At 39.9% G+C, this 24,982-nt stretch overlaps 1 protein-coding gene across 3 annotated transcripts in view; it reads right to left on the bottom strand.

Annotated features, from left to right (window-relative positions):
- Positions 1 to 1,356: 1,356 nt before the first annotated feature.
- Positions 1,357 to 24,982, bottom strand: part of PTBP3 (polypyrimidine tract binding protein 3) — a 111,857-nt gene continuing 88,231 nt past the window's right edge. For all 3 annotated transcript variants that reach the window (XM_059724622.1, XM_014596346.3, XM_059724621.1), the window contains exons 8-14: positions 19,488 to 19,565; positions 17,447 to 17,586; positions 13,507 to 13,540; positions 12,170 to 12,262; positions 10,972 to 11,188; positions 7,921 to 7,998; positions 1,357 to 7,169 (exon numbers count right to left, since the gene is read on the bottom strand). In XM_059724622.1, coding sequence (XP_059580605.1) covers positions 7,037 to 7,169; positions 7,921 to 7,998; positions 10,972 to 11,188; positions 12,170 to 12,262; positions 13,507 to 13,540; positions 17,447 to 17,586; positions 19,488 to 19,565 — 773 coding nt within the window. In that variant the 3' untranslated portion in view covers positions 1,357 to 7,036. The remainder of the gene's footprint in view (positions 7,170 to 7,920; positions 7,999 to 10,971; positions 11,189 to 12,169; positions 12,263 to 13,506; positions 13,541 to 17,446; positions 17,587 to 19,487; positions 19,566 to 24,982) is intronic.

Below are 24,982 nucleotides of genomic sequence, written 5' to 3'. Positions count from 1 at the left end.
ACTCATGGAAACCTTATAAATTGAAAGAAAAATTGCGTTCATTTTCATGACTATACCAATCATCAGGGCCAGAAAAAAAGTGTCTTTTTTTTCCCAGCAATTTAGGATCATGGGGTTTGGCAACAAAATGTCACAGACGTTGCAAACTATTAACGGTGGTCCTAGGACTCCTTGATCTACGACTTATCCCAAAGAGCGTGTCACTAGTATCTAGGAGTCATATACAAAATTAGGAGTTACCTTAGATGAGACTAAACCTACCTACCCACTGGAGAAGAAGCATTTTGTTCTGCAGAAGTGCAGCCCACCCCAAACTAGTTCGCTAGATGTGTCCTCTACGACAGACAGCATGCCATGTTTTATCAAGAATCACAAGTAGCAATATTTATATTAAACATGCTCAATTCTACTGTTATACATTTACTCCTAGAGGTCTGATACTGGAAGTGCTTAGCAACATTTGAGTGGGAACATTATACCTTTCTGAAGTTGCCTGCTTAGATTCAGCAGCTGAAATAGACTGAAACAGGAGGGTTAAACGGTCACCAAATTAGCTAAATGATGCTTTAGCACAGAAAGCTTGTCTCCCCCTTAAATTACATACTGTTACGAACCTATCACCTCCAACTTTAGCTTGATAATGGGTTTTGCACACAGTGAAGGACCAAGAGAGGGGTGTAGAAAGAAGAACTAACAGCATAGCTTAAGCAGGTGTAAGTAAAGAAGTAAGCCACCCAACACCTTCCCTTAGTTATACTTTTGGAACTTGGGCATATAAATTACACCAACTTGGATCCTTACTGGTCACTAAATGGGTATAAGCAGGTATAAGGGAACCACAGTCTCACACCACCATCCATTACCCCTCAAATACCCCTGTGGTTGAAGGTTTTTCCTGTTCTCTCAAAGGTAATGCAGCATCATTCAGCATTGCAACACACTCTTCCAAGTGACAGAAAACCCCTTCCTACAGAAACTTCATGAAAATATTCCATTAGCATATGTATTTTCCTTCAAAGTGTGTTGAACACATTCAATATTTTTATTAATAATATAAAGAGATTAAGTGTAGATGGCCAAATAGGCTAAGGAAACAAAGAAAAAAAAGAAAAAAGACATCATTAGCTTTACAATTAAAAGACAAGGAAAAACCCAAAGCAATAGACAAGAACGCAGGAAAATTTAAGAGAGTACAGATGTAATGACATTTATTAAAAGGCATGCTACAACAACTAGAGTTGTTAGGAAAAAGAGTTAAGTATAGATACTCAAGTAATAATCAGCAAATACACAAACTTAAAAGAAATGGAATATACTGTAGAGTACACAAGTTCAAATTAACCATGCACTACGCAGTTAGAAAATAAGTTTCTTTAATATTTCATCATCTTTGCATTTATAACATAAGTCATCTTAACAGACATGGAATCCTTTTCCTCCAATGCCACAAACTGCATTACAAATGAAAGCTGGTACTGTTGCTTATCAAAATATACAAGACAATTGATGTTTTTATATAAAAACCATTTTATACTTTAACTTGTTCCCAAAAACCTTTTTGCCAGGTAAAAAATGTTGTTACAAATATTTACAGCATTTCTCGTGTTAGATGAACATTCTTACAAACTGAAAAGGGACTTTTTTGAACAGATCATGAAAAATGAGGGAATGTCAGTGATTCCTAGCCGTGCTATTTTTTTCTCGAATACAGTACTAAAAATAGTCCATTAACCCCTTGCCTTATCCCACACCATTTGGTTCACATTAAAATCTCATTTTCCACTAAGTGATCCATCCACCCATAGTAGAGTCAAATAAAAGGCCACTTTGCACTGGGTCTTCTTTCAGAGAGAAGCTTGAGAGAAAACAAGTTTTCACAGGATGTCTCAGTAAAACCAGAACAGACAGTCTTTGGTCAGAGCAATGAGGTGACATTCTAATGTAAAAATCTGCTTGGTCAGCAACCATTATGACTTGTGCTGCTGTGGGTCTGGGATGAACTTTTGCAGGAACTGGGTAATTTATCAAAAGAATAGAAGAACTAGAATGTGCTTAGACTAATTGTAGGCATATAGGTGGTAAGATTTCCACTCAAATGCTTCAGAGTTTCCAAGAACTGAAAAAAATGTTTATAGCGCTGACAGGCTACTGAAGTACAAGCTTTCCTTCACTTTTATTATCAAGGACCATCAAATACAAGGTGTCTCACTTCTTGCGGACTCTGACAGTTGCAAGCTGTCAATCATCAGAAACCAGCAATATATGAATTATTCTTGGCTTTCTGCATAATGCAGTACAATGAATATTGCAATGGTAAAGGCAAAGGGATAACTAAAACCATACTAAAAGTTAAAATTCACTGCAAATATGGAGAGTCAGTGGATCAACATTCATTTAACTGTATAAATACACATTTTCCTGAAAACAAGAATATTGATTCTACTTAAGACTGCAATAGACAGGAAAAAAACTACAATTAAGACTATTGAAGGCACATAAAACTTTGGTCCCGTTTTGGTTTTTTCCCTCCAAAAACCCTGAAATTAAATAGTTTAGAAATTTTCAATTATTTCTTGAAATAGTTCACAACTTCTCATGGTTAAGATTTTCTCCAGGGAAAAAAAAAAAAAAAGATTGAGAACAGTCTTGTATACCACAGAAAAAACAGTACAATCTGAACTGTTTTCTCTCAGCACAATAGTAAAAGTTTTGCTCTATTTAACAACAGACCAAGACAAAAAGTAAAAGACAAACAAAAATGGCTTTAAATCAAGTTGCACCCTTTCTTTCTAGTTTAAAAAATAGCAGTACATATCAGTATGTATCTAGGGACAGAGGTTAAGAGTTAAGACTCAGGTGTGTGACTCAAACAAATGCTCCACACATTCTTACTTCTCTGTCCACCTAAATGCTAAATGGTAGCAGAGGGGGATAAACTCACTGATCACACAGTTTCCATGATGGCACATCTTCCAGAAATGGCAAGTACTCCCCCCACCCTCATACAGATGTTTTCAGTCTGTGGTTAGGAAATGCCACACAAGCAACTCTCCTCAGAAGGCACAGAAAGGGCTTCAGTATTTCAAGTGCACAACGAAGAGTGCAATGGATAGAACAAATAAGGCAATAAAATCAAATTAAGTGAAAAAAAAAGTTTGAAAAGTAGTTTAAAAGTTTCAGAGCTTTGCAGTGAGGTTCAGTTAATTTACCAAATTAGACACTAAATGAAATCATAACCATTCAAGTGCCATTATACAGAGGATCCTGTGACACTATGAAAGGCACTTCCAACCTCTAATTCAGTTGCTCCAAGATGAACAAAGCTTTAAAGAGTGTGGCTGCACTTAGGATAAGAAAGAAAGGGGGCAAACGTTTACCAGTGCTGATCTGGATTTGCAGAAGTTACAGGCTAAGCACTCCAAACTCAAGACCGGGGGAAGGAAATTGTTATTTAGCTCCAACAGTGATGTGGCCTTGACTGAAAAAGCAAACAAAAACAAAACAACCCCCGTGCTTCAGCCAAAATGGAGAAAAACCCTCTGCCTCTGAACATTTTTGGTACCTGCAAGTCAGAAATAAGCTCACGCCAGCATTCTGCATTAGAATTGGAATTGGGTAATACATGCGTTACCAGGGATTAAAAAAGAAGCAACTAAATATCTATATTTTAAAGACCACGTCCTTCCAGAAGCTTTGATCCTGCAAACACAGATATGTGCAGTATCTGCCAGCAGAGCTGCTTCTGGTGGAGTCAGGGTCCCAACCACAAAGGGATCTCTGCAGCTACTGACACTTACCAGAGAGCACAAAGCATAAGTTTGTGCCCTGATTCCTACTTTGTTAAGAAAGGGACTAGGCGCAAACCAAACTTGATATAAGTTTCACTTAAACCAGCATTTTAAAAGCAAACACAATGTACTGCTATTTTTGAAGGTTGTTGCATGTCCGCACCTCTTGTCAAAACAGACAACTCCTTAAGAGACAGACATGCAGACGGCATCCTTACAAAAGTATATAAACGTAAAATAAACTCAGCAGGGTAACTCACTACAAACGAATAGCAAAAAATGAATTACACAGACAACACAGGATAAGATAGAAGATATACTGTGTGACAAAAAAAAAGCTCACAGAAGATTAGAAATATCTGCCACCCCAAATTATTCTTTTAAAGAAACAGTATCTTAGAAATATGTGCCAACATACAAACTGTAGGCCTCTACAATTCAAACTGTAAATAGTCCAGAACTGACATTATTCATATACTAAATGTAGCTACATTTTTAAAGTTAACAAATCAAATATTTGTTCTTCCTCCCATTTTAACATCACACCAAAAATCCCTCATCTGTTTAAATTAGTTCAAACATCCCTATCTTCTGTTATCAGAATCAATAAATTAAAATACATGTAATGTGTATGTTTGTACACACATACAGCATATTATACACACAGTATACACATATCACTTGATATTATACATGCCAATACTAACTCTCAAACTTAAGGTTGCTTTTCCCTGCTTCATAATTACATTCAACTCCAATACAATTCATCTCCTTTGTAGCAGCAATTCTTTAAAAACAAAAAACAAACAAAACCCTCCCCATGGCCAAAGTTTGCAGGTAAAATTCAAATAAGTTTTGCAACCATCTTAATAAGTGCAGTAAGGAAGCACTTTTACTATGGTTCTGGATCAGGAAGGCAATTAACACATGCTTAAAATATATGGTAAGTACCTTCCTTGTTGAATAAGGACCCATCTGCAAATAAAGGGTCCTGCACACTACATTACGATAAAATAATGCTAATTCGAAAACTTAAGATAGTGTTATGGACCAAAGGTACCCTAAAACTTTTCGTGAATAAACTGGCTTGAAATTTTCCCAGGTGATTTCACCCATTTGGACAAATGGAAGGAGAAAGACTCTGAAATGCTGACAAATCACCTTTTATACTACTCTTTTCAGTAAGGAAAGTTATTTATAGGTGTTTCTTCATGGTGTATACACTTCCTAGTGTGCATGCTTTATCAAATGGTATGAGTGCATTGCAGGAAAATGGAGTTTTACCAACTTCATCATCAGGTACTGTGCTTCACAAAGATATTTAAGTAAGTAAAGGCAAGCTAGTGTCCTTCTCTTTAGCCTACTGCTCTACAGAAATATTTGAGATAAATTATCTTTGACTTCTGTCTCAAAATGGTTACTCAGGTTGACGGACACCTTTTCTAGGAGAGTTCAATCTTTACAGGATTCTCGTAGTATGCTAATCCACAGCTAGGAGTATGGGAAGAAAATAGATGCTTAATGAAAAACCAAGGTGAATGAGTAACAAACCATTATAGCAAAAGCTCTACAGCTGCAATTATTTCTGAAGCAGTTCTAAAAAGCAGAAACAAACAACCGTTATGTTTGAGAGGGATACCTCTTCAAAAAATCTTGATCAAATTTATGTGGACATAAACGTCAAGAAAAGGAAATTTCCTTCCAAAAAAACTTAACGTTTTGTAACACAATCACAGAAATAACTTTAAAATTCATACCTACATTCAACAAAAATAGTAATTGCATCTTAACTTGCTCTCTTAAGAGAAGTGGACATTCAGTATTGAAGTCATGATATTTATGTAGGAAATCAAGTTCACTCTTTAGTACTTTGAGCTCAGTATATAGGGGGAAAAACAGGAATCCTGAGACAAAATATTTTGAGAGCCAATGGCTCAAAAGATTAGGAAAAAATCCAGAAACATTTACAGCCAATATTGGTGTCAGCCAACTGCACCCAGGTAAATGTGAAGAGGCCTACAGGATTGTGCACTAGTTATCCTCATTCCCACCTCCCCAATCTACACCAAAGCACCGAAAATTTGAATTCTGACTATTACTTATTGAAAAAAATTAAAAATCACAATGAAAACATTAAAAAAAACTAATAGATCAAGAAAACTCTCTCACCAAGCCCACAATACAGTTTTCAAGATACTTTAGATAAAACTCTAAGCTATTGTATCATTATAAGCACATAATAAGGCACGTAATAAGAAATTAAGTAAATACACAGTCATTCTGATTTAAGTATTAGAGATTACAGTGGTACAAAAAACCCTTGAGGTTTAAATTTCTTTTAAAAGAAGACCTTACCAAAAATAACTTTTTAAAAATTTGTCAAACCATGATAGACCTGAATATTTTCCTTAAGACTGTAAACATTTTTTAAAAAGAAATGTAAAAAACTATTTGAAGTCAGGACTATTTTCTCCTTTCAATTTCTCCAAAGTCGTATTACACAACATCATGTTATAGTAAAAATGAAAAAAATATGAATGTGATGTTCCATGATTTAATTCCAAGCTACAAGTGGCAGATACCACATCTCAAAAGGATCTTGTTTGTCAATTAATTTAATTTACTTTGATTTTATTAAGGGAAAGAGAAGGCACTGCCTTCCCTCCGATAATTTTAACTCTGTGAAAAGTTGCTGATTTAACAAAAAGAGTTAATTCAGATCTGCCAAAATAAAGGCCATTATTTGATAATATATATTTTTTTCAATGAACATTCATTGTAAAGGCTGACTTTTCACTAAGAAACCCAAGTGCTAGTTCACATTCATATTAGTGTTTAACCAATATAGTAGATTTAGCATTTCATTACAAACAATCTTGGCCTGGTATAATTTAAAGAGCCTTAAGAAACGTTGTGTAAGGCTGATTTGGAACAAAAACAAAAAGGATGCTCCTGAAATATAATTCAAAATAGGGAGTTTTACTGTAAGTATTGTTGCTAAAGATTAATTCCACAGAAGAAACTGCTTATGGAGGAGTATTAAACATTTGACCACATACTGGCAAAAAAAATGGAAAAGATCATCCCTTGAATTTTTTACTATGTGTACGAGTACACATGATCAAACTCAGCGTGAGTTTTGTTTTTTTCTTTCTTAAGAGGCAGAGTTGGTCGTAGCTGCTTCAGTCTCTGTCTGAAGGTTTTACTGAAACTGTGGTGCAGTCTTAAAAGGAAAGTTCACAGAAATGTCAGATTGTAGATTTGGAGAAAGAAACTCTGAGGTGATGGTTTTCTCCAAGGTCGTGATTATGAAGCTCAATGAGAGCCTGAATTGCTTCTTCCACAGAGCCCAATTGGATGAGAGCCATTTTACGATCTTTCCTGAAATTCAGTAAAATGATGCAATTAATTCTTACAAACATGTATTACCATTACCCAAAGTCTCTGCCAGAATTTTTCAGTTAGTCTCATCTGCTGAATATTATGTATAAGAGTTAGAACTTAAGCTGCACCTGCAAGAACAGGAACAGAAGCGAACAGAACTATACGCCTTTTGAAGGCCAATGGTTTGCAGCCATCCCACCTTGTTCCATGACCCTGTCACACCTCAAAAGCTAAACAGGACCAGTACATAGCTGCAAGACCTTCAAGGAGCATTTAGGTGTTAGCCATGAATAAAAAGTAATTCTTACCATTGCCCTGGTACTCAAACTGCCCCATAATAGCACCACAGGATATTATATTGTTAAGAGAGACCATTTTTCCAATGAGACCTTATACATCCCATAGTTTGTTTGCTTTTTCCTCCTTTAAAGAACATGGGTATTATTCCAACTAACCTAAGCAAATTCCAGTTTAAGGAATTATTTCCCCACATTTAAAACTCCCATGCAATGCTAATTGGATACTACGTTTTTCTTTTCTGGTCCTAAATATTATATACTGTTAGCCTGCACTGTTTAACAACTTGTCAGAACTCACCTGAAGGGTGACGAGATATGTAAGCCATGTGCCTGTAATTTCCTCACCTATTAGCTTCTATTCCTAAAACAATCTATTATCCTTCAGGATAAATGATCCTATGAAATTTTATATTTAAATAATTTAATACACTGAGAATGAGAGGACTTACTGGAAGAATTTGAAGGCTTTCACAGTACATCCAGTACCTGCAAAGAGGTTCTTCAGATCATCAACAGTAACTGAAGGTCTAATTAAAAAAAATATCAAAAAAGTAATTATAATTCTGTTATGGACTGTGCTCTTCTCAACTTCTACTTTAGCTTTCCCAAATAAAGTTTAAAAGGCTAAATTTTACTTTGACCAAATTAAATCTGCTCAAAATCTGGCTTCAACTGTTTAGTAGTCTTATATAAAGCTTAGAAATTCTATATTCTATAGGTTTCCATTATACAATTTAGGTACTCCCACCTTAGCTGCTCTCTTATTCAGAATTAAGAAAGTTTATTCAAGACCCTAGCATCTGATTCAAGTAACTCCTTTTGCTTTGGGGCTACAGTCAACTCAATTTGTATATTTTTAAATAAACACATTCAAAAGAAAAAAAAAGTTCTTCAAATTTTCTTGCTTTGTTAAAGTCCTTATTTTAAAATAATATTCTTTTATGGCTTTCTCCCCTTTAAGATACTACAGCATATAAGCATAGTAGCAAAGTTAAAGAAGCTTGTCTGTGACCAACTTGGGTTTTTTTGTCATACCAATTAATATTGCTGCTTAGTATATGTCCTTATCTTTCTTCTGCACAGTTTCTGGTTGTGATACTCCAGCACAGGTTTTCTCAATTCATGGGTTGCAACTCAAAAAGGGTCTTGAACAAACTTTAAAAATGGATCAACAAATTTAAAAAAATGGATTCTCCTTTAAATGAGAAAAACATGGGAAACTATGGCTTTTCCCTTGCAGGCTGGCAAAGTTCCACACACTGGGGGGCTGGGGCATGGGTGCAGGGGACAGCAGGTCAGGAAAGGGGCACTGAGTCAGGACTGTCCATCAATGTTTACAAATGGGTCCCAGTACAAAAGAGGTTGAGAACCTCGGCCATGTTAAATATTTTGGTTGCATCAAAAGGGCATGTCTACATGTGCAATCAGTGTGCCTGAATTTTCTTCGCAAAAAATTCAGGGGCATTAAACTGCCCCCGCACGCCCATGAACATGTGCCCATCAGGAGCAAATTTGCTGCCAAAGGGCACATACAGATGAGGGCACACATGCAGTTTGTGGTGCTGCAGAACATTGCCCAAAATCGAAACTGGAGCCTGGCCAGCTGAAGCCACACTCCAACTGCCAGCCAGGCTCCCTCATGCCAGATCATTGCCACTGAAGCCCCAGGAGGCCCCCAGGCACTGGGGTCCTCCCCTCCCCTACCTCACCCGGGGCAACTTGCTGCACACCAGAGCACATACACATGGACATTCCCTGTGGACAAATAGCAGTCACACAACTATGTGCCACTGCTATTTGTCCCAGGGGAAATGCAAGTGTGCACTAAACTGGACACGCCAAAAAAGAGCAGTTCACTCCAGGGCTGCTCTTGTCCTCCTCTACTCCCCTGCTGCAGCCAGAAGGAGCTCCAGGCTCCTATGGGTGCCAGCCCAGGGCTTACAGGGGGTACAGAGACTGGTCTCCACAGGGCAGAGATGTCCCAACAGCCAATCTCCACATGGCTGGGACACAAAGGTCCCAGATGCTAGGACATCTCTCCTGCTCAGCCATGTGGCAATCGATCTCTGCAAGGCTGGGACACAAGTGCTGGCTACCAGGACAGCTTTCCTGGACAAGTGGGGATGAGACCAGGTCCTGATCCCCATGTGGCAGGGAGACAGCTGCCCCTGCATCTGTCACAGCTTCCACCCCTGCCTCCCCCGTGTCTCACAATGGGGCTTAGCCAGGCAGCAGCAGGTTCCCTGCTGCCTGGGACAAAATCGCTCTTGGTTGGCATCTACATGCGCACTACTGCACAGTAGCTAATGCACCATTAATCTAGCACCTGTATTTCCTGGTACTAGCAAATGGTGCATTAGCCTAATTTACTGCGCAGCAAGTCCCAGGCACATGTAGAAGGTGACGCTTTACTGTGCAGTAAATCATCTCAGGTAGATGTGCCCAAGGTAGGCATAATAACTTTGTAGCCTGCTCTCATTGCACCTTAAGCTGGCACTCTCACCTCACCTGACTAGCACTCCCAGCTTAAGGAGCATGTCAGAGCCCTTCAAGGCTCCAGGGTGTTTTCAAGGTTGGGAGTGTGCCTCAGCTGACCAGCAGTTCCAGCCTTGGGAACACCCTGAAGCCTTGTAGGGCTCCAGTGCACTCCTGAGGCTGAGTACCAAGCAGCTGAGCGGTGCTCCAAGCCACAGACTCACTGGGTGCTCAGTTTGCTAACTGCTGGATCAGATCCTGGGCTCTGCCAGAACTGACAACAGGGCCCTATATAGTTCTGATTTCTGATCCCACAACAGTGCCTCCTGCCATGCACATATCCCATGGTTCATGGATCAGATTTTACTGTACCTTTAACCAGACTGCACCTAGCCCTGTGCTAAACAATATCCAAAACAATATATGGTAAGCTAATCAGGTTATCACTGGGCTTATCAGTCGGTTAACCTGCCAGCAGCCTTAGTTACAGTTGGTTAGAAAGAACCGATGTCCATCTTCCTTGTTATACCATGGCCTTAGTATTGAAAATAAATTCTTTCAAGAACATGCACAGTTATGTGGAAGTGATAATGTACATAATGTAACAACTAATGTGTATATATGGAAAAGTCTAATAATTGAGCTTAGCCTGCCACACATGTCAAATTACACGTGACGGTCTGTGAAAAAAATGATTGGATATGAAGGAGACTTAGAAAGAGAAACAGTCATTACTTAGCACACTGAGACTGTAGTCACCTTAAAACTGAATTTGTCCTCTTTACCAGCAAAGAGATATCATTGGTCACAGGAGTTGGACAATATAAATTCTATAATTAGAACAGCAACAAAAAGACACTGCAGCCCATTCTTACTGTTTTCGGAAACCTGGCAAAAAATCCCTAGTTTTTAGCAAATAAGGAGGCAAGCAAAAAATACTCAGATCTTGTGCTAATCTACAAATCTGAAAGACCTAACTTTTTAATTAAAATCCAGTAGTCCTGTCCCAGCTGAGCTGTACTTACGGAATGTTGGAAAGATGCAGAGTGGCAGACGGAGGAAAGATGTTTTGGAAGTTCTTCGAGCCAGGCTTCTTGAAACGATGCAAAGGACTATTGCTGTAGTCTTTCGTCAGGCCTTGGTCCTCTTGTCCCTCACGAGGAAGCTGAACTGTCTGATGCTTTGAAAGAGTTGCACGGAGCATTTTTCCATACAGTCTCTGCCCATTCAAGTGACTCATGGCTAGATACAAGCAGCAACAATAAAAGTTTGAACAGGAGAAAAGACCAAGAAAAAGAAAACATCAGAAGGTGCTATGACTAGTTTCAAATTTGTCCAAAGGATAACAGTGGCAGTGCCGTTAATAACTTACTATTTAAGTTGAGGCTCTAAATGCAAGTACCAATATTGTTATGTAAGCTTCGGTCTGACTTCACAATGTTGTTCACAATTGTTATAACTTGCATTTAGACCCTCATCGCAAGATAAATGGATGAACTATAAACTATAAAAATTAATAAAAGTATGAAGTAATTTTTCTAAAAAGTACCACCCTACAAAGATTCTAATGATTAGAATATTAGTTTATATTTAAATAGGAAAAACACTTAAAAAAATTCTAGCACAATACTCCTAGTTTCAAACAAAACAAACTTTCCCTCTGAATACCACCAAAAACATGGATTTCTTCTCACATTAGCACAAGCAGCACACTGTTTACATGTAAAATAACTTTACACTCAGGCTACTGCATAACATATTAAATATACTGAATATAATAAATTACACATAACAGTACATAAAACAAATAAAATTCTTAATAAAGAAAATGTATTATTACAAACAGAAACTCAACTTTGCCGACACATAATTCAGCATTCCCATTACTCTAACAGAATTCTTAACAAGCAGATGAGTTTAATGCACATTTTTGATCTGCTGGGGACAAATGTGTTTCATCAAGAGTCTGAATTCTGCTGCGGTCTGCCACTTGTTTTTACTTCTGCTTTAGCTTGATTGTTTAAAAGTTGATTCACACTTCTGACACAATAGAATATTTAATTAGATAAAAGCTGTGACCACTCAATACATCAAAGGTAGTAACTGAATAGTAATTCTGAACAGTAAACTGGGGATCATGTCAACAAGACTAGGTATTGTAAAGGGAAGTTTCAAGTAGAAATAAAACATGCCAATAATGAAATAAATTCTACTAATTAATACCTAGTTGAGCTTGGGTTGCATCTGCCATCTGTACCAAGGCATTTTCTTTTTTGTTAAACATTATCTTCACACGATGTACATCACCATAAACACCTATGGAAATCAAGAAAAGGATTATTTAAAAAGGCCCTGGACTTGTCTGTAACATTTGAAATGGCACAGTACACTGAAGAGCCAAGTATGACAAAAGTTCATCAACAGATACAAATTATATTCCATCCAGGAAGAGCACACACCAACTGCTGAAACTTCCTTAGCCTGACGAAGGGTTTTTGAACCCGAAAGCTTGCTTAATAACTATTTTCCAACCATTTGGGTTGGCCTAATAAAAAATATCAGATTCACCCAAGGAACCTTGTCTGCCTATGTCCTTAGACCAACATGGCTACAACCTACACCCCCCAATCAACCTATTAAGCATCTGGGCATCTGAGCTTAGAGCTGAAAACTTTTTTTTTACAATGTTTCTGTTTTTTCCGGAAGCAGCTGAGAACTGTGAATCATGGCACCTCTTTCAATGCTGAATGGTTATTTTTAACTGCTATATGCAAAGACACTGCAAGAAACAAGTCCTTACTACGAGGAGATTCATGTAATGCTAATGGCATAAAGAAGTGGGAGGTCATCATAAAATGGGACATACAGCAAAAGCTGTGTTAACCAGCACTTTATTAGCTGGAAAACTCTATTAACTGGCATCTGAGGGATGCAGCAAAAGCAAAACCGGAAGCACCACTTCTGGGTTTCGCCGCTGCCATGAGCAGAGTTCTTGCCACTTCTTTGGCCCATAGCCCAGGGCAAAGCAGCCTACACAGGGCCCCCCCTACCTGTCCCCCGGCACACTGATGCTGGGGAGTGGACCAGAAGGTGCACATTTGATTAACTGGAATATGTGATTAATTGGCATCCCTCATTCCCGGGGGATGCTGGATAACAGAGCTTTTACTGTATTTTGAAATGCTAACTAATCAACAAATATCTAGACTGTCTCGCTAAGGTCATTACACCATTTTTTCTTTCCTGCTTTTAAACATTCTGTCTTGATGCCCTGTTACTACTGATTCAAGTTATTATCATCTGCAGTCCAGCATGCACCCTTGGAATTCCTATTGGAAAACCTGCAAGATCACCATGCATGTAAGCAACTCCAGAGGAATGAAGCTGACAACTATATTTTCCTGGATAAAGAAATAAAACTTTTAAAAATCAAAATTATTCAAAGCCATTTAAGGTAAATAAGCAATATTAGCCCTGTAATTTCTCACAGTATGTTTTAAATAATCTTCTGTAATACCAGACATAATAAAGAATAATACCAGACATAATAAAGAACTTACCGAATAGGATAAAGAGCCCATGTGGTGTGACAGCCTATGAAAATGACAAGGTAGGAGAAATATATTCAAAACCATGTAAATGTTTGAAAGTAATCTATGAACCATTATCGTCTATTACTTTGATTACAATTATTGCAAAAAGTTAAGTTATTTTCCACTCAACAGCCTCAACTGTTGTCACGAATGGATACGATACAGTACATTTCTTGTTATGCATTTGCTAACGCAAAGAGCATTGTTGAAATTATTTAAAAATCTCTAATGGTTTATAATCCTAGATACTGAATTTTCAACAATATTTTTCAGTAGTGAGAACTTGCCCATTACTTCTAAACTTAAAATAAATAGCTACTAAACGAAGATAAGAATCAGTCCATGCAAATTATTTTCAAATTAGGATCTTACCGGGCATAAGCAAATATTTTATTTAATAGTGCAAGTGCTTTGCACAAGCATGCTAGTTTGTTAAATAAGAACTTACAGGAACACAAAGTACAGAAGGAATTACTTTTGAACATATTTTCCCAAACAGCAGAGAACATATGTAAAATTAAAAATAGTCATTTGGGTTACATATCTGCTCTTTATCTTAATCATTTTCTCTCTCTATCTCTATTTAAAACTTTCCTTTTAAAAAATTCATGCAACTGTAAAAATTCTATAGGAAAGGTGTGCAGAAATTGAAGGGAAAATAAACATTTTTTTAGTTTTAGAAAGAAAATCTTCTGATTTAACTAAATCCCTAACAAACTCCTTAAATACTAGAAATGAACCATACGTTAGATCCTCTATGAACAAAGACATTCTGCCACATGATAGTGTTGAAGGCTTGCCACAGAGTTCTACCAGCAACCACTGCACATCTAAATATAAGAACTATAATTAGTGTCTTAGGTGGTCACATGATTTTTTTTCTACAATAAGAGATGTGCCAATTCCTTTCCCAGCACCAGCAGAGGCAGACAGCATTTTAGCAGTATTTCACATAATCCTATTCAGAGGAAATGGTCTGCTGCCCACTGCCTCAAAGGCCAGCATTGTTTACTTACTCAGGCCTCATAGTAAACGGGGAGTGCACAGCTTACACACAGTAAACACAGTGGTAGGGGTGGTAAATTTGCTTGTTCTTTTGATAAGGGTGAGTTAAACTGCTCATGTTAGACATTTCTGTACAAGCAGTTAGGAATCGGTGCAGAAAAAGTATATCATTTGTAGATGGAGTGGCTTGGTATAAAACAATATTCAAACTTTAACATGAAATCTGTTTGAATTCATTTTGTGAGAAGGAAACTCTCTTCTATGACATTAAGACAGAAAATTAGTTTAGCTGCAAACAAAGAATTACACCAAATCTATTAAACATTTCAAGAAATAAGAGTTTTTTCCCCCCCCATCTTTTTTTTTTTAAAGATCTACTTAGTGCACCTAATTAACACTTGAAGTTGCACTTCATCCATTTCTCACACTTGGAATTCTGCAACGGAATGAGTAGGTTGTAAAAATATAAGTGGCATATCTAGGGGTACCAACCCAGTGAGAAATTTGATAGAAACTACATACAAGGTCAAATATTGGACCAATACAAAAAGGAAGGATGAAGGGGCAGTATCTCAGCCAGGATGACTGAGATGTAAGGCATTAACAGTCTGAAGTCAACACCTTGGAACAAACAGGGACTGACTTCCTTGGGAAGTTTTGAAATATTCTCCTTGCAGTTATCACCACTCAGCAGCTGTTTGGACAGCTATATTTCACATTAGCAGCAGGGAAGGAAAAATTTACATTTAACCTTCTCTAATTCCATCAGTTAAGCAATTAACTGATAACACAGAAGCTTGGTCACAGCTGCTGCTGGAGGCCGGGGGGTGGGGAGGTGCGCTGCAGAGAAGGAAGTAGTGGCAAACCCAGTCAGACATCACAGCCCACATGAAGTCCTGCACTGGGAGGGAGGGAGTGCCTGTGAAGGAGCAGATAACTGCTTAGGTTATGGGTACTAGTCCCCCTCCCCTCCGCTCTTGCTTGCCCTGCTGCCTTCCAATTCCTGCTGGGGCACTGCATGGCTTCCCTTCCCTGCCTTCCCTACCAGACCATGACCAGCCCTGCGCTAAACAATATCTGATAAGCTAACCAGTTATCACTGGGCGTATCAATTGGTTAACCTGTCACATCCCTCATTAGCAGTGACTGCTATACACTCTTCTAGAACAGCCCTTAGTAGTGACAGCCATATTTCAAAGACTTGAGTGACCATAGCAAGGCCTGGATCCAAGAGAAACAATTGTAATCATCTCAGTCTTTTGGATTAAAGTGTATTTTATTAAAGAAGTGAAGCCTGGTTGCAGTTTTGGAATCCTGACAGCTCTCAGATTCTCAGGGACCACCATGGTTCCAAAAGGTGAGAAAACACTTTCCACAGTTGCGATAAGAAATACTATTGCCATATCTTCCATATTCTCTCAAAGTCACAATACTTGTTACTCTCACAGGATTACCATTTACATAGATTAAGTTGTACATACAATACACTAGAGTCCAAATAGAGCATCAGCATCTCTAATCATAAGTCTTCATGGGGAAAATAACTATTAATAAAAATGTTAAATCACAGAGAACACGGCAGTTTTAAAGAAACACAGCAATATAGATGGCTCTATAAGAATAAACCACTGTCCTTAAATACATCTTGAAACAAGGTCAAAGTTTACCTACATTGACTTGCTATGTACGAACAAAGAAAAGTACATGTTTTGTGGAGGAGGGAAAGATACGCTTCCCGTGTGCAATACCCAGGAGTTACTGCTTCTGCTGGAGCTCCTGCTGCATGCCCAACTCCACAGCTAGGTGCTACATGGAAGAAGCGGTGTTTAATTCAACTGAAGTCAACTGGATTTGTAAGCCTGCAGCCATGGGAAGAATCTAGTCCAAAAGGCTTATATGAAAGCAGAAACAATCCCCTTATGTCAGTCACCAGAAGATATGTTGTCCAAGAAGAAAATATTCATTTTCTCTATTTTACATTAGCTTTTCAAAAGTTTGGTATCATTTTGTTATCTTAAACTATCATGCACACTTAACATTTTGAATTATCTTCTTAGATTTTGTGATGGATATTAAATGAAACAAGAAAGTCCCTAAAATATTTGGTCTCTGTCAAAATGCACATACTTTCAAAAGTATATTCCTGCTTAGGAATAAAGAGGGTCATCATTTTGGGCAATCAACAGCAGAGGACAGACAGCATTCCAAAATTATAATCAGCACAACACAACTCCTGTTACATAGCTCACAGTTCCTATGCTTTTCAATGCCTTATACTTCATAGTTTTATTCCAGGTCAGACACCAAAGTCAGTAGCTAGAGATTATGAAGACAATGAAGACTTCTTTGTTCCTTGCTTGCTCATACTGGAAGCACTCTACATATTACTTCAATTAACTGGAAGGCATGTATGAAAAATAAGAATTTAAACTTTTAAATCCTGGCAATATGAAAAAGGTGCTTTTATTTTAGTTAATATAGTACTGAAAAGCTATAGTGAAAGTAAGTAAATCTCACCAAGTATAAAACAAACACCTGTTTCACATATTTATAATAAACATTACTCTATGAACAGACAAAATAATTTTTTAATCGCAATACTAAGGCTCAATGAAGAAATTTTGTATCATTATGTCATATTTGTTTTTGAGAATATGAATATGTTCAGGCTCTAAGGTTCTCCAATACTGCTTTACAGTATTGACAATGGGAGGAATGGAAAGTTCCTTAAAGCAAATCATATGGAAGTTATGCTATTTCCAATATGATCAACATTAGATCTTACTCTATTATCCCTTTGTCTACTTTCCAGTCCAGATTTTTGAAAAAGAAACATTTGAATGTGTTTTACTATAATGCCAAACTATTAAATACTTGCAGTGATTTAACACATTAAGCTTACATCAGGATTTAGGTTGCTGACAAGCAAAACAGAATTTCCTGGAACTCCTGCAACTCCAGGAATAGCCATTCGTCCAGTCACTGCTGAGGTGGTGATTGCAAGAGGACCAAGTGCTCCAGGAACAGCTGGGACTGAAAGACCTGAGAAAATACACACAGACACTCAGGAAAAGAAATGGGTAAGGCATTCTAGAAGATTCAAAAGCAGTTCAAATTTTATAGTATCAGTTTACGTGTACACAATTGAACAAGCAACAAACAAAATGGTCCAAGGGCATAAAATAAAGACTTCCATTGGTTTTCCCCAAAGACGAGTTATCTGTAAGAGTTAGTTTAGTTTTTCCCAGCTCTTGCCCTACAACAAAATCCCAAACATTTTCTTGGCACGATCTACTCAGTTATGTAAGCCTTTTTAGCTAAAAAGAAAACAAAACAGGGATCATAAGTAAGGAAAAATGCAGGGCTTACTTTAGGTACTAAGGGAATGCTATTGGAGCAGGGGTGTCAATCTCAGCCAGCTCCATGGGCTGAATGAGTTATATGGGGCCAGTCCACAGGTACTTCAACAACTTTTTGAAGTTAAGAATTTTCTGCTTGGGGCTTTTTGGTAAACTAATCCTAATCGTATACTGAAACATTTAATTACTGGAAGCAATTATTGAAATAACACAAATTCCCCAAGTACTGCCAATATATAGGTCTTGATCACGTCTGGAATATAGAAATTCTAAGGCTCTTCAACACCTCAGCTAAATCACCAAGAAAAAAAGTGACACCTCTGGGACAGGGAAAGAGTCAGAGACTGTAGTTCTGAGAGAAGAGAACTCTACCACCAGATACAGTATCTGCAAATATTCAAAATTATATATAAATCACAACTGATTTGTATCACATGACTGAGTGCATGCGTAACAAATTTCCCACAGGGGAAAGAAGCTTGATCCAGCTCCCCAGGCAGGGAGGGAAGTAGGGGGCATGGCCCAGCCCCATTATTTGGGGAGGGGGTGCCCCAACCTAGCCCCTTGGGGGGGAGGAGCTACATACAGGGCTTGGGTTTGGGAATTTGGCAGCAGGGAACGGTGGCTGTATTAATGGCCACTACTTGCCTGCCATCAAAACTTCCTGACCTACGGAGATCCCTGAAGGCCAGATGAGATGGCTCTGCAGGCCGCATTTTGTCCATGGGCTGGAGTCTAACCACGTCTGCAGTAGACCATAAACTGAAACATTAGCCAACAACAGACTGCGCTGCATCAACAACAGTGCTACGTACAAATCAAGGGAAAAGCATTCTTCTGCTCTGTTCAGCGCTGGCAAGGCCTCGCCTAGAATAGTGTGCGTGTCCCACGCTTGAAGAAGGATGTAGACAGATTGCAAAGAGTCCACCAGCAAGTGACAAAAATTATTAGAGGCATGGGAAGTATGACTCATGAGGAAGGGCTGAAATAACTAGGGTTATTTAATCTGGAGAAGAGAAGACTGAAGGGGCAGTTGATGATAGTCCTTAAATAACTGAAGGGTGATTATAGAGAACATAGAAATGGGCTTTTCTCTGCAGCTGTACAGACACAACTAGGAACAATGGTCTCAACTGCTGCAGAGGAAGTTTAGCTTGGGGATGAGGAGGAACTTTCTGATTTTGAGGTTGGACAAGCATTGGAGAAATGGTGCAATCTCCATCCTTGGAAATTTTCAAGAGCAGGTTGGACAGGCACTTGGCCAGGATGGTTTGGTTGGGGATGATCCTGTCTTAGCAGGTGGCTGGACTAGATTACCTCATGAGGTCCCTTCCAGACCTATTTGACTATGATCCTACGATAATTTTCAGCTAGCTCTTTTTAAATAATTCTTCATAATTCAGAAGCAAGGAACACAATGCATTGCAAGTTTTAAACAAAGTATGGAATTGTAGTATTTTAAACAGCAGTTCTAAGTCTTGCTAGAAGTAAACAGAATGCCCCTTAGGAATTATCTTGTTAAACTATTGTATTCCAAGAGAACTGCAGATGAGCTTCAAATTTAACAAAGAAAAGGGGACTTACCTGCAGCTTGAGGAAAACCAATGGCTGGGGCAAATCCAGCAGCCCCTGCATATGGTGAGGAGATGATACCCGGGGTACCTAGAAATAGCAGACATATCGAGTTAGAAGAAATTCTAACATCTTTAGCAAAGTGCAATGACTTGGCTGTCAGTTGAAGCAGACATCGGGCGTCACTGACATTTCAAAATGATGCCCATTCCAAACGTTTGTGTGTGTGTTTTATAGAATTCAGATTCAGTAATCAAAAGGTGGTATTTGTATCTTTTAGGCAGGTCAATACACCTTCTCTAAGAACTTATTTTATTTTGCCTGAAATCACAACTGGTAGATGTGAATGTTAAACATTAAAATAAAGTGGTTCAATATTAGCTCAATGGAACAAAGAGCATATAGTTAAAAGGCTTCACACTCCAGACCCCTATTTACTGGTTTGGGTTAAAAAAATTCCAATAGTTTCAGAAGTTATCTTTACAGTCTAAAATTTCAGATACTTTTCTTTGCATCAGCCCTGATGCAACTCTCCAGATTAAGTTTTGGTAAAGGTCACACTGCTGACAAGATGCTGTATCTTGGACTGGCACCACTGAAACAGCACTAAGTGAAATGTGGTGGTAAGTCACCACCAGGGATTCAGGTTTTCCCTGATAAACCGGCCCACAAATTCTCTGCTAAAATACCCAAAATCCATGATTAAAATTAAAGGCTAAATTAAAAATTAAACTCTGCCAGCCTGCAGGGAGTTCATTGCAAAATAGCAAAATCCACGGGCTTCTCTGGTAAAATAAGAAATCCACGTTTGCCTCCGGTAAAAGGCAAAATCCGTGGTTTACTCTGTTTTTCTGTGGGAAGCAAAAAACCTGAACCCTTGGTCACCACACTCTTCCTTTGCTACCAAGAATCCAGGTCGAGTAAAAATCACCTCAGTGGCTTTAGTAGACTTGGGTGCAGCTAATTTGAGATAGTTTACAAGGAGAGAGGCTGTCACTTGGTTCAAGTGCATGAGGTTTTAAATTATTTTAGATTAACAGGCCATAACGATGCCAGGCATTAGCTTCAGTCTGGTGTTCCCCGTCTTATCTGCTGCACCGAGTTCTTCTTCCTTGTGCTCCCTACCCAATTTGCTGCTTTGCTTTGTTTCCTCCCCTATCTACCACTGCCCTGCCTGTATCCTCCCTGAACTGACTTGTGCCACACACTTGTGGCCCTGTACCATAGAATGACCACTCCTGCAATATGCCATTTATTTGTAAAATGTAACTGCCTTCTAGAAATTATCAGAGAAGAAACAAGAGGTATGGATGGTTGAAAGCTATTTGCAACAATGGGATAAGCATTACAAAGCACCTGTTTGGAAGGACAGCATATAAATTGTATATTTGCTGGATATTTTTTCTAAAATGACCAGACATTTAGACTGACAGGTTCCAAAATTTACAAGCCATTAAGATGAGTAGGGCAGTCGATGCAGCCCAAAACAATGTTTTATTAATGTTTTTAAGGTTCTTTCCCCTCAATTGGGAGGGTTAAACAAACATGTTCTCATTTTAAATTCCTAGTATAAATTATGCTGCTGTCCTGAGCAAAATGGGTTGGAATTGTAACAGTGTTCCTGTTTCCAACTGAAATTTTAGATTTTCACTTCCTTCAATTTCCTCTTTCAGCTACATTTTAGTTACTACTTTTGAGTAAGGCACTCTCTATTTAATGTGTAAATAAATTATGTGAGCATCATGGTATGTTCACTTTAATACTCAAGTCCTGAACATAAAAATAATACCAAAGTAGCTACATCTCTTCAACTAACACAGATATTGATGGGCATAATGTGAAACTAGGAATTACCAATGATGAATTACCACATTAACTGAAACATACAGACATCTTAGGTCTGATGCTAATGAATTCTGCAGCACATGACACCTTTTATCTGCAGTCACAAAGTGTCCTTTACATAAACAATGCACAGCATTAATCACACTAACACTAAGCATTTTATTCTTGTAATACATGCACTGGTGCATTATACTGACAAGTTTTAGCAATATAGATATTAATCATTTATTCAGACATAGTTTTCATTATCATTCATTACTGAAGCAACAATGACAATGGGCTTTTATTCTGCCAGATGAGACCTGCATGTTGGACACAGATACCAAATATAGACATGCAATAACAGTCAAATAGGACTAAAATAGAAAGATTTGGAATACTAACACATTATGTTGTTTTCTAGTCAATGACTAGATGTTAAACTAAGCTGTCCAAAAATAAGTTATTAATTGGGGGAGGGAAAGGAAGGGGAGGGGAGAAGGGAAGTCTTTTCACAACAAATTTATTCTGAAATCTATTGGAGGTTCTGAACACAGGAGTTATTTAAAAATGGTTTAGACTTAAATAATACAGTATTTTAAAAGTTTGTGTGCCTACAATCTCAAAGCAAGGCTTTTGTTTTGGGGTTTTTCAGGCCTATGCAAAATCCAAAATGGACTAAAATTTCTAAACGTAAATACAAACAGTTCTCTTATTTGCCATACATGAATTGTCCATGACTGCAGCTTCCAATGGCAGTAGCAAGAATGGAAGCTCAAATACAGAGAGGACTCCAGCACCTTTACCACCATGTCACATAATCCTGGACCACTTGAACATTGAGGTTTGTTATAGGATAATGCAAATATAGCTTGTCTGTACCAGTTTTTCCACCAGGGGTAACAGTTATGGTAGATGCAAACCTAAAGCTCTTCTCAGGCTAGAGCAGTGGTGTTCAACCGTTTTGTTCAGCAGGCTGAACAGCCAGTGCCTGGTCCCTCTGCAGGCCAAATCTGGCCAGTGAACCCAACCAGGCGCTAAGGCCAAGGTGCAGAAGGGACTCACCCAGCTGCATGGAGAGGGGCAGGGGCAGCTCAGACCCCTTCCAGTTGTGCAGGAGAAGGAGCCTGGTGTGGGTGGCCCAGTCCCAAACCAGCCATGCAAGGGGTGATAGCATGGCCCAGGCCCAACCCAGCTGTATAGATGGAAGGGGGCATGGCTAGGCTTCTAACCTGGATGTGCAAGGGGAGTGGGGACATGGTCCTGCTCCAACCCACTTCACAGGGCTTGGGGTTCTGGCAGTGGAGATGGGTGGCAGTATATATTCTGCCAAAATTTCCTGACACTTCAGGAGCCCTGCACACCAGATTCCAAGGCTCCTCAGGGCTGCACTTGGTCCAATGGCTGGAGTTTATGCACTCTTGGTCTAGACCTATCCTTACAGACAAACCTAACAACTCTTTTCTGAAAACAGGAATAACTGATCTCTTATAACACCTTCCCCATTTCCAACACTCTTTTCACCCTAGGTGTCTGTGCTGAGAGAATACAAGTACTGTATTCTCTCACAAATAAAATACACCTTTTTCCCCAAAAATCAGCTGCTGGAATTGGGGATGTGCATTTTAAACAAGGAGGTATGGTGCCTCAGCCAGAAGCACCTGCAGTGTCTAACAAAGGGGTGGGCAATTATTTGGGCTGGAAGACCACTTAAGGAATTTTCATGAGCTGTCATGGGCCAGGTTAGCACCCCATTCCCTCACCCCCCTAACAGCTCACCAAAACTCTGTAAGTGGCTCTGTTCTGTACTGGGCTGGGATGAGGCTGTGGGTGGATACAAAGCAGCATCCAGGAGTAGAATGGGCAGGCAGGGCCATGACAGCATGGGCCAGGGCTGAGCCATGACCTGCTGTGTGCATGCCCCTGCAACAGGCACTGGTTCCATGGGTAGGGGCATGCAGGGAGTACGCTGCGGCTCTGCTCCAGGCCCCAGCCCTGTGCTGTCACCGCCCTGCAATGCCATGGTCTCTATAGAGACCAGCTAGGACCAATGCAGGCAGGGAACATGGCCAGGTCCAGGATCTTGAGGCAGTGACACTGCAGGGCTGAGGCCAAGGCCAAGGCCAGGGCCAGAGCTGCGATTTGCTCCCAGCATGCCCCTGCCCACAGAACCAGTGCCCATTGCAGGGACAGGCAGGCAATGGATTAAAACTCTCCCCTGGGCCCTGGCCCTGCACTGTCACTGCTCTACAATCCCAGCCCTGGCCCCAGGCCCACCTGTCCTGCTACCGAACACCACTCCCTACCCAACTACAGTCCCATCCCATCTGCTCAGCCATGTGCCCTGCCTGCATGGGTCCCCACCCGCAGCAGCAGGTGAGGGACAAATGAGCTAGGATGCTGGGTCCAGCAGCAGAGGCAACCAGAAGGAATCACTGCAGCCAGCCCTTGCTGCCAGGAAATGAGTCCATCCACCACACCACGCAAATCCCTTGGCATGCTACATGTGGCCTGTGGGCTGTATTTTGCCCACCCCTGGTCTAACAGCTAAAAGGGTTAGAGCAATCACAATGTTTTGATTCAACCTTAGTGCAACTGCCTGCATTTTCCCTGGGAAAATATCATACTTACCAGTATTTTCAAGGAAAGTTCTTTCTTTATTTTGCATTCAAAAACAGGGTGCATTTCTCATTTGACGATGCGTTGTGTGAGACAAAATAAAATGTCTAAAACCTGTTATAGATCTATTAAAACATCCTCTTCTTCCCCTCTTCCTCTTAACCATAAGGAGATGGTTATCAAGAATGGAGGGGGGGGTGCATCTGTGCCGAGGGGGGAAAGAGAGGAGGGCGCAAGGGCAGCAGTGCCCCTCTGCAGGCTATACACAAGCCAATAAAGAAAATTGGCTGCACTGGATATCAGCTCAATGGGGCCAATAATTTTGCCGATAAATGCCTGCGCTGCACAGAGCGCACCACTCAGGCAGTGAGGAACAGAGGCAGCAGTGTGGAGCACTGCCTCCAGCTGGTAAGTCTGGTGTGGTGGAAGGGGAGAGAAGAAGCATGATGGGGCAGATCAACAACCCCATGGTAAGAGGGAGGGCAGGGGCAGGCACTGCCTAGCAGGGGAGTAGGGGTTGGGCGGGCACGGCATGGCATAAAGCTGCGACTCGTTGGGGGCAGCTCTCACCAGAGCTTGTACCCCAGGGATGTGGGAAGGGGTGGCGTGTGCCCCCCAGATCTGCACAGGGCACCGCTAGCCACCCAGCACAGCCCTGGCTCAACACCCCGCATCTACCCATGCACTGGGAAAAGCTGTGGCTGCACTAGACGTTGCCGCCTTCGCCAAGGCAGCACCTGCCCCTCCCCCCTCCCTCACTGCGAGGGCATTCATCTGAACCCCCCCCCCCCCCCCCCCCCCCCAAATTCCCCTTCCCTCCCTGCTCTCCTTCCACCACAACGAACTTACCAGCTGGAGGCAGCTGTACTAGAAAACAGATTGGAATCAGCCAATATGCCTCCTTAAATATCGGCTACTGGTTTCAGTCCCCAAAATGTCTAACAGTATATCCCCTAATAGGAACCTTTTCAATCTTTCTCGCTTCCATGCCCAAACCGAAGTTACAGTGGCCTTGATTGTGGCACTTCATCATGTCAATGATTGTTTCGTTCTTGCACATACTG

This window comes from Alligator mississippiensis, chromosome 3 (assembly GCF_030867095.1).
Source record: "Alligator mississippiensis isolate rAllMis1 chromosome 3, rAllMis1, whole genome shotgun sequence".
NCBI lineage: Eukaryota > Metazoa > Chordata > Crocodylia > Alligatoridae > Alligator > Alligator mississippiensis.
Note: the sequence above shows the minus strand (reverse complement) of the source record. Positions and strands in the feature narration are given on the sequence as shown.